Raw genomic sequence first — 10,351 nt, 5'->3', positions numbered from 1 at the left:
GGGGGGAGAAGAGTCGCGGGGGCGGGTGTGGGTGAGTGGAAAGGTGTTCAGAGGAGACACAGCGGGGAGTGGGGAACGAGAGAGTAAAAACAATCAGTTTGAACCTGGCAAGCCAGGAAGGGTGAGCAGCCGTGCTGGCTCGGAGAGGGGCAGAGTTGTACCTTCGCTCCGTGTCTGAGCAGCGCCTCGGTGAACGATCTGCCAATTCCCTGAGCTGCTCCAGTCACTAGCGCCACTTTCCCAGTCAGATCCATCCGAAGTCCCAGCACCGAGCCCTCAGGCTGCTCGTTCACAGCCTGTCCTATACCCTGGAAACAAACAGTCCCTGTGCAAACTTCACCAACTTCTTCCTCTCTGTCTGGGTGCAACGCACGGTGTGTCCTCTCCTGATCTCCCCTCGGTGTTTATATCACATGTAATGCGTCAGGGAAGGTCACTAATCAGCCCTTCAAAACCAAAACACACTTCTACCTCTCTCTCCCTGCACTCGGGGTCAATGCGCAGTCCCACCTCCCTGTCTTTGCAGGACAGAGTCTGGTTTCATTTCTACTGTGCAGCAACCGAATCACTCACAGTCAGATAAACCCGACCAAAGACTCGAATCACTTGTTAAGAGAAACGAATTCAGGAAGCCAACTGACTCGATCATTACTGGAAGTGGTCCCACTAAAACCACCTGCGGCCTTGAAATATCTAACTTCTTGTCTACAAAAAAAAATCTTTCATGCGGTTTGGAACCCAAAGAACAGCAGTTGTTTTCCCATGCCTAACTGAAAGGTGAGCTACCTCCCGGAGCTGTTGGAGTCCATGTGATGTAGGGACACTCACATGACGGTTTTTGGGGAGCTGGGGTGGCTGCTTTGACCTCAAAAAGTGGTTTGGAGGTTCTTGAGTGTTGTTGGAGCTGCACCCTTCCAGGCAAGTGGGAAGTATTCCATCACACTCCTGACCTGTTCCTTATACATGGTGGACAGGCTTTGGGGAGTCAGGAGGTGAGCTACACATGGTAGGATTCCTAGCCCCTGGCCTACTCTGGCCGTCACAGTATAGGTTGGTAATCTCAGTTGGCTGGACTGCTGGTTTCCAAATAGAGTGGGTTAAATTCCAATACTGGCTGAAGTTACCATGAAGGATTCTCCTTCTCAACTTCTCCCCTTGCCTGAGGTGTGGTGACCACCAGTCATAGCTCTATAATGAGAGAGCAACCCTCTGGGACAACACACCTTTGTCTTTTTTTAATAGTAGTCACAGTGTATGTATATATATTATAATATATTTATGTGGCTGGTTCAGTTTCTGGTCGATGGTAACCCCCAGGGTATGGATGGTGGTGCTCTCAGTGATTCTAATTCTCTTGTCAAGGTGAGGTGCTTGGAATGTTTCTTCTTGGAGATTCCCTGTCACTTTAGAGGTACTTCCATTATTTGCCACTAGGCAGCCCAAGTCTGAATATAGTCTTGATCTTACTGCATTTGGTTATGAACTGCTTCAGTCTTTGAGGAGTCACAAATTGTACTGCATACTGTGCAGTCATCAGCAACCATCCCCACTTCTAACCTAATGATGGAGGGAAGGTCATTGTTGAAGTGGAAATAAAAAAAATGCTGGAAATCACAGCAGGTCATGCAGTATCTGTGGAGAGAGAGCTGACAGCTCTGATGAAGATCTAGACTCAAAACATTAGCTTGTTCTCTCTCCGTGAATGCTGCCTGACCCATTGTGATTTCCAGCATTTTTTGTTTCCAGTGCAGATTCCAGCATCTGCAGTAATTTGATCCAGCACTGTTTAAGTGACTGAACATGGTGAGACCCAGTTCGCAACCATGAGGAATCACAGAATCCCCAGAGTGTGGAAGCAGGCCATTTGGCCCATCAAGTCCACACCAACCCTCCAAAGAGTATTCCACCCAGTCCTATGCCCCCAACCTGTCCCTGTAAACTCCCATCTCTGCCTCTGGCTTGCTACAGTGTTCCAGTGAAGCCCAACGCAAGCTGGAGGAACAACACCTCATTTTCCGCTTGGGGACCCTACAGCCCTCTGGACTCAATATTGAGTTCAATAATTTTAGGGCCTATGTCCCATGTCCCAGCCCCCCACCCCACACACCAGGCCTTGTTACCACATAGCCTGCCATTACACACCCCCTGTTGTTAGTCACTAACAGTCCCCATTAACAACTATTCACCCTCCCAGCCTGATCGTTAGCAACTCCTTTGTCTGTCCAACTGTCTTTCTCTCTCTTTGAGCTCTATCCTATCGTTTACTCCCTACCCCACCCACCTCCCTATTTTCTGCATATAAACTGACATTTTCCCAGCCACCATCAGTTCTGAGGAAGGGTCACCGGACCCGAAACGTTAACTCTGTTTTCTCCTTCACAGATGCTGCCAGACCTGCTGAGCTTTTCCAACAACTTTGTTTTTGTTCCTGTAAACTCGCAATTCTTGTAGTTAACCCACCTAGCCTGCACATACCTGAACACTACGGATAATTTAGCATGGCCAATCCACCTACCCTGCACATCTTTGGACTGTGGGAGGAAACTGGATCACCCGAAGGAAACCCACGCAGACACGGGGAGAACGTGCAAACTCCACACAGACAGTTGTCCGAGGCTGGAATCAAATCCAAATCCCTGGCACCGTGAGGCAGCAGTCCTAACCACTGAGCCACTGTGCCACCCAATGCTTAACATGTATGCAGACTTGTTGCAGCTTCACTCGGTTGAAACCCCATTTTCATGTGTTGTTCCTGGTATACTCTCATGCACTCTTCATGGTCCAGTTTAGTCAATTTTTCTTTGGTTAAGTTAGGAGGAACAGCAATTACCTTGAAGGTACGGCACAGGGACAGATTGTTTGACCACTGTTGTCTGGGTTAATTGCACCTCCTTTCACCTCTCGAGTACTTGGATTCCACAAATGACATTCAGGCTGTGCTACTTCCTCCCAGCATCTGACAGAACACTAGGTAGGTAGGAGATGGGGGTGGGGCTTAGGGTGGGAGGAGGGGATAGGTGGGAGGAAGGACAGGTTAGGCCCAATTCCAAGTCAGTAAGCTGCTTCTGGCTGCTGTTGTTGTAGGGTCAAGTGACCTGTCAGAATGGTAATAAGGCCCTGAGGTTCGAATAGGCTGGTTGCTGTAATCTGTTGCCTTGGGGTTAAAATTCCCCTGTTTCTTCCAGACTTCTTGTCTTTGCTATTTTTGCTTTCAATGTATTGAATATTGACACCTATGTATTCAACCAGTGAACTGGATACGGGGTGGGACTTGCAGTTTTAATTTGCAGGAATCTCAGAACAGGAACTGCAGTGAATCTGAGTATTCCAAGTCTGGTAGGATCATTTATCCAGCAAACCTTGGGTGTGGGATAGTCACAGAAGATGAATTATATGAGGAAAATTAATACCATTCATTTAGTGCAATTGTGGTTGTTAGGCATGACTGGCTGAGGAAATTATCCAACATTGTAAATTGCAGCAGGAATTTGTGGTGTTAAAATGTTTAGCCTGGTTTAAATTTCAGTCGGAATGCACAAACAGTCAACAAATTTGGTCAAAAGAGAGGAACAGTTTAAAGTAACATTCAAGACAGTGTGATTTAGCTCCAGTATACTCTCAACAGCGATACTGTGACCAGATGGTCAGTCTGACCAAACATAAATCAATTGAACTGAGCAATGACTGGAACCAATTATGAAATGAGATAAAAGCTTGATTCTGACACAGGGCTCCATAATGTTTTTTTGCTGGAGTGCTAAAAACTCTCGAGGCAGGAATCCCAAGACCATCAGACTATATGACATAGGGGCAGAAGTAGGCCGTTCGGCCCATTGAGTCTGCTCCACCATTCAATGAGGTTGTGGCTGATCTGATAAGTCTCAACTCCACTTTCCTGTCTTTTCCCCATAACTGTTAATGACTGGAAATCTCAGTTTTAATGGCTGTTACGGTGCAGTGGTAGTGTCCCTACCTTTGAATCAGGAGACCCAGGGTCAAGTCCCATCTGTTCTAGAGGTGTATAAGAATATCTCTGAACCTGTCTGCAAAAGTGGGGTTGTGTGCAGCACATAGTCTTGAGATTGTTATGGTTCAACCAATTGATGAAATTGTAAAAATTATTTTTCTGAGTTGCTCAGTGCATAGAGATGTCCTGCATGGAAACAGACCCATTGGTCCAACTCGTCCGTGCCAACCAGATTTCCTAAATTAATCTAGTCCCATTTGCCAGCATTTGACGCATATCCCTCTTAACCTTTCCTATTCACATACCCATAAACTTTCTGAAATTTACTATCCAAAGAACCTCTTAATTGCCTTAATTGGTTAACTTGTGCATGAATAAAATATACTTATTAAGTCACTTACTAAATTGCTGGAATGGCTGAAATTTATAAAATTACAGATACAGGAATCAGAGTAAAATCAAATGACATTTGGGAGTGAGCATGAAATGAATGGAGCTGTCACTGCAGCTTGCAGGAGTGATCCTATAACCCAGTTTCTGAACTTTATGTGAAAACAGTGAGGAAAAACAGTTTTCAAGTCTGTTGTCCTAACAGACTTCTATTCTGTCACATAAATGGTCAGGTTACTTCTGATAGCTTCCCATTGTTGTAATGTAGGAAACCCAGCACCCAATATGTGCACATCAAGCTCTCGTAACCACTCATCACATAATAACCGGCGTTCATTGCCTGTCCCTAGTTGCCCTTGAGAAGGTGGTGGTGACCCGCCTTCTTGAACCGCTGCTGTCCACATGTTGTGGGTTGACCCACAACATCCTTAGGGAGGGAATACCAGGATTCTGACCCAGCGACAGCGAAGGAATGATGATATATTCCCAAGTCAGGATAATGAGTTACTTGGAGGTGAACTTGCAGTTGGCAGCGTTTCCATGTATCTGCTGTCCTTGTCCTTCTGGATGGAAGTGGTCATGGGTTTGGAAGGTGCTGTCTGAGAAACCTTGATAAATTTCACATTAAGAATACCTGTCATGTTGTATGGTATTATCAGCATGATAAATGAAATAGACTTCAGACAGATTTAGTAGTTCAGGACTGGGCATCCATGAGGTGTTGTGGGCCATCAGCAATAGCTGAATTGTACTGTAACATACTCTGCAATCTCATGGCCTTGTATAGGGGTGTGATTTTTCACTATTCACGGCAGTTCCGTTGACACAGTGGAAGTTTGTAAATTCAGCTACTTGATCTGGCTGACTCCACATATTGCAAGATGTCTGACTGCACAGAACACATTCTATTTTACACTGAATTACAAAATGTGGTGTATGTACAACACTGCAGTCTGTATGAAACATTCAGCGTAAAGCCAAGTTCTTTATTTGAGGGAAACAGTAATGTAGAGGCAGTAAGCTGGAAGGGTGTCTAACCAGATGCCAGTAAAGTCTGCAGGCAATCTCTGCCCTTTGCTTAATTTTTTTCATAAATTGTTCCTCGGATTAGGGTGTCATTAGCAAGGCCAGCATTTATTGTTCATTTCTTGTTGCCTTTGCAAAGAAGGTGATGGGTTTCATCTGCAGTCTATGTTGTGTAAGCATGGCCATGTTCTGTTGGGCAGGGAGTTCCAGAATTCTGAATCAGTGATAATGAAAGACTGTCTATAAAATCTGAAATAGGATGGTATAGGCCTTGGAAGGCAACTGAAATCTGCATTTGCTTTCCCAAGTGGTAGATTTTGAGAGGCGAGCAGATTCCCGTCAAATGCAAGAATTTTCTTTAATGAAAATGAAAATAGAATTGAATCTTTCATTTGAAGTCCATTTTTCAACATGCTTAGTCCTTAACTCTTGATCTGACAAGACTACAAGACCAGAACCAATGTACACAACAAGATACTTGGATACCAATTTCCAAAAGTTTATTCAAAAGTAAAATTATACTGAACAGACTTTAAGAAATGTCTTTACGGCTCTTTTGCTTGTGTTTTTACATTCAAGGTTTGGTACTGTCAATGCAATAGGCTTTCTGTTTCTCTCTGGTTTTCTTTTAGACAATCTCTTGGCTCCTCAACATATATATTCACCGCTAGGATCGCCAATTATTTCTATGCCTTACTGTGTATGTAATTCATTTTGAAAACCCTTTTTGACCATCAGGCAGAGTTAAATTGGCCCGAACTATGCTCTGACCATTGCAAGACTAATTTAATTTGTTTCAGTTACGATTTCAAAGTGATAGCATATCTACGTGTTCAATGAACATAGTCCTATTCATAAATTAAAACAGAACGTGCTGGACAAACTCAACAGGTATGGCAACATCTGTGGAGAGAGAAACTGTGTTAACATTTCAAGGACTTTACTATTCTTTGGAGAACTGCCTTATTCATGCTGTACAAAACCCTGTTCACTTCCATTCATACAATGTTCATATCGGAGAAATTGCTATTCATTCCATCGAAACAACTGGATTAGATTTGTCAGAATCAATCCCCCCTAGACTTAATTTTGTAGGAGTTGCTGGAGTTTCCAATGCTTTTTTGTCTAAACTCCTTGTACTTTCATCATGCTTTAAAACTATTGTTCAAATTTCTACATTAATAAATTTGATTAGTCAGCATTGTAAATTAATTAGTATATTTATAACTCAATCACATGGATAACCTAACTCAATCACATGGATAAGCTAATCAAGGTTTCAGGATTCATTGTGAGTGATTGATTTAATATAGGGATGTAAAATAATCTAGTTGTTTGCTTAATGTGTTAGTGTCCCAGAGTGAAGTAAAATCTAACCATCTATGTCTATCCACAAGCATTTGATCGGTATCCTCACTCCGCTTATGTATCTTTCTTATATATCCTGACTGGAGTTATAAAAATACAAAAGTTTGAATACATGTACCAGCAGATTCAAGAGCGGCTCCTTCCCTGCTATTATCATACTTTCGAATGGATCTCTCAAATGTTAATTCTGATTTCTCTTTTTGCACCTTGTCTGCAGCTATAACACTGTATTCAGCACTTTATTCTGCAACCTGATGCACTTTACATGGTACAATCTGCCTGTATAGTACACAAAACTACATTATTCACTCTATCTCAGTACGTGTAACAACAATAAGTCAATCAATCAATAGAGTTGTCTAGCATAGAGCCATAGAAGCTTGCAGCATAGAAACAGGCCTATGCCCTACCATTTTAAGTACTCATCCAGATGCATCTTAAATGTTGGAAGAGTATCTGCAACACCCTGTCAGGCAGCAGATTCTTTATATCTCCTACCCTCTGGGTGAAAAAAATATTTCCTCAGATCTCCCTAAACCATTTTCTCTTCACCTTAAATTTATGCCTTCTGGTTTTATACTGCCATGGGGAAGAGATTGTATACCTTAATCATATCCCCCCTCAGGCTCCTCTGCTTCAAGGAAAACTAACCCAGCCTATCTAGTCTCTCCTTGTAACTGAGACTCTCCATCCTAGGTAACATCCTGGTGATTCTCCTCAGCACTCTCTCCAGTGCAATCATATCCTTGTGACAGTGTGGCAACCAGAACTGCAAACAGTATTCCACCTGGGCCTAATCAATGTTTTATAAAGTTGTAACAACTTCCTTGCTCCTATATTCTATGCCTCTGCTAATGAAGAAAAGTATCCCATGTACCTTCTTCATCACCCTGCCCACCTGTGCTCATACCTTCAGGGATCTATGGACTTGTACACCAATGTTCCTTTGTTCCTCAGTAGTCTCTAAGGACCTACTGTTCATTGTGTATATCCTTCCCTCATTAGACCTCCCAAAATGCTTCACCTTGCACTTATCAGGATTAAATTCCATCTGCTATCTTTCATGATTGATTTATCATTATTAATTAAGCTTACATCTACTATTTATGTCAAGTTTCTATCACCAGTGTGCCAGGTAGTATTTCCTAAATACCTTTCTTAATGGCCTGGCTCTGCCTTTTAGATTATTTATGCTTGATTATTGCTCCCTCACTAGCGAAAAAAAGGTTTCTCCACACCAATTCTATAATTTATTTTCAAAAAACAATTCACCAAATCTCAACTCCAGTGAAAACATGCCTATTCATGTCGTCTATTTTCATAGTTTGACCCTTGAAGTCCTTGCAACACCATGGTGGTCCATCATTGATTTAGTTCTGAGGACAGTCCATCCTTTTCGAGATTTAAATCCCAGTGCTGCCCAACACCCCAGATATAGTCCATTCAGAACATTGAGTCACTATAGCAAAATTTTGACTCTATTATATTCCAATTCCCTCACTTTAAAGCTTAATATTTCATTAGCCATTTTATTTTTTGCACTATTCCACAACCTAATCGTGATCTGTATAAATCCACGCCTAAAAATCTTTGGGCCTTCGTTGCTTTGTTTTTATTTCTAATTAATAAATATCCAGATCATTTTTTATTATTTAAACATAGATGACCTCGCAGTTACCTGGGTTGAAATGTGTTTACAACTACTCACTGAATTTATCTTTGTCTCATTGCAATTTTAAGTTCCCAGCTACACTAACTACAACACTACAATCTTTCTGTCACCAGCAAAGTTAGACAAATGGCTCTCTGTTATATTACACAAATAGTTTTGTTTGGTGAAAGGCTGAATATGCTATTTTCACACTGAAATCAAAAATTTTACGTCATAACTTTTGCATCTATTTTTATTTAAAGTTAGCAGATACTGTTCTTGGCTGTCATTCACACCTCTTTTAGACTTAGGATTTGTTCCTTTATTGTCCCATTACCATTTCCTTCTGCCTTGACTATCATCCCTTTCCAAACTTGTAGAAGTTTATAAAATCATTAGGGGCATGAATAGGGTGAATAGTCCCAGGGTAGGAGAATCCAAAGGTAGAAGGCATGGGTTTAAGGTGAGAGGGGAAAGATTTAAAAGGGACCTAAGGAGCAACTTTTTCACGCAGAAGATGGTGTGTGTACAGAATGAGCTGACAGAGGAAGTGGTGGAGGCTGGTACAATTACAAAATTTAAAAGGCATCTGGATGGGTATATGAGTAAGAAGGATTTAGAGGAATAGGGGCCAAATGCTGGAAAATGGGACTAGATTAATTTAGAATATCTGGTTGGCATGGACGAGTTGGACCGAAGCATCTGTTTCCGTGCTGTACATCTCCATAACATTATGACTTAAACTCTCCTACCTTGCATTCTATTTCAGAAACCCCCTTCTCTTCTCTCCTGTCTGCCTCTTTCCCTCCCTTTGCAGTTGCTTTCAACCTGTTACAGCTGGGTAATTTTTCCAGTACTGACCAAAGGTTATCAAGGTTTAATGCTAAATCTGTTACAGTCTTCACAATGCTGCCAGACCTGCTGAATGTTTGGGGCATTTCTATTTCATTTCAGATTTGCAGAATCTGCCATCGTTTTTCTTTCATGCATGTTTCATTTCTGCTGTCTTCTGAAAATGAAAATCCATTTTGCCAATTTCACTTTGGAGTGTTCTCGATGACATGATGCAGTGCCGAATTTGGCCACTTGACGGTGTGTGATCTGGTTTATCTCGTCCAACCCAACTGCAGGAATCACAAAACACGTCCCAGTGGCATGACCCATATATGGAATTTACATGCACTACTTGCACACTAAGCTGACATGAAAATTCAGAATTACTTCAAAGTGAGCAGTGAAGGTACAGCAATATATTTCCATGTCAGGGCGGTGTGTGCCCTGAAAGGGGAATTTTTGGGTGATAGTGCTCCCATGCATTTCATAGAGTGATTGAGATCTACAGTACAGGCAAATGCCCTTTGGCCCATTAAGTCTGCACTGGTCAAAAACAACCATCTAATCATTCTAATTCCATTTTCCAGTACCTGACACATAACCTTGTATACCTTGGCACCACAAATGCACACTTAAATACTTCTGAAATGTTATGAAGGTTTCTATCTCTACCATCCTTATAAGCAGTGAGCTCCAGATTCCCATCATCCTCTGGGTGAAATTCTTTTACTCAAATCCCCTCTAAGCCTCCTATCCCTTACCTTACATTTATGTCCTCTGGCTATTGATTGTCATACCAAGGGTAAATCTTTCCTGTCTAACCTACCTATGTACCTCATAGTGTTAAACATTTCAACCATGTTCCCCTCAGTCTCACCTGCACCCTCCATCCCAGGAAACACCCAGGTAGAAACAAAAACAGGAATTGCTGGAAAACCTCAGCAAGTCTGGCAGCATCTGTGAAGAAAAATATCAGAGTTAACGTTTTGGGTCCGGTGATCCTTCCTCAGAACTCAGTTCCTGATTTACAGTATCAGGAGTTCTTTCATTTTTTATTGACCTATAACTATAACTATAACTATAGCTATAACCATAACTATAACTATAACTTCACC

At 42.1% G+C, this 10,351-nt stretch overlaps 1 protein-coding gene across 1 annotated transcript in view; it reads right to left on the bottom strand.

Annotated features, from left to right (window-relative positions):
• The window catches only part of LOC109928023 (15-hydroxyprostaglandin dehydrogenase [NAD(+)]-like), a 67,259-nt gene extending 66,614 nt beyond the window's left edge, over positions 1 to 645 (bottom strand). Inside the window, exon 1 of the mRNA XM_048595087.1 lies at positions 162 to 645. Coding sequence (XP_048451044.1) covers positions 162 to 254 — 93 coding nt within the window. The 5' untranslated portion in view covers positions 255 to 645. The remainder of the gene's footprint in view (positions 1 to 161) is intronic.
• Positions 646 to 10,351: the final 9,706 nt, after the last annotated feature.

Source organism: Rhincodon typus, chromosome 3 (genome assembly GCF_021869965.1).
Source record: "Rhincodon typus isolate 14 chromosome 3, sRhiTyp1.1, whole genome shotgun sequence".
NCBI classification, from domain to species: Eukaryota; Metazoa; Chordata; class Chondrichthyes; order Orectolobiformes; family Rhincodontidae; genus Rhincodon; species Rhincodon typus.
Note: the sequence above shows the minus strand (reverse complement) of the source record. Positions and strands in the feature narration are given on the sequence as shown.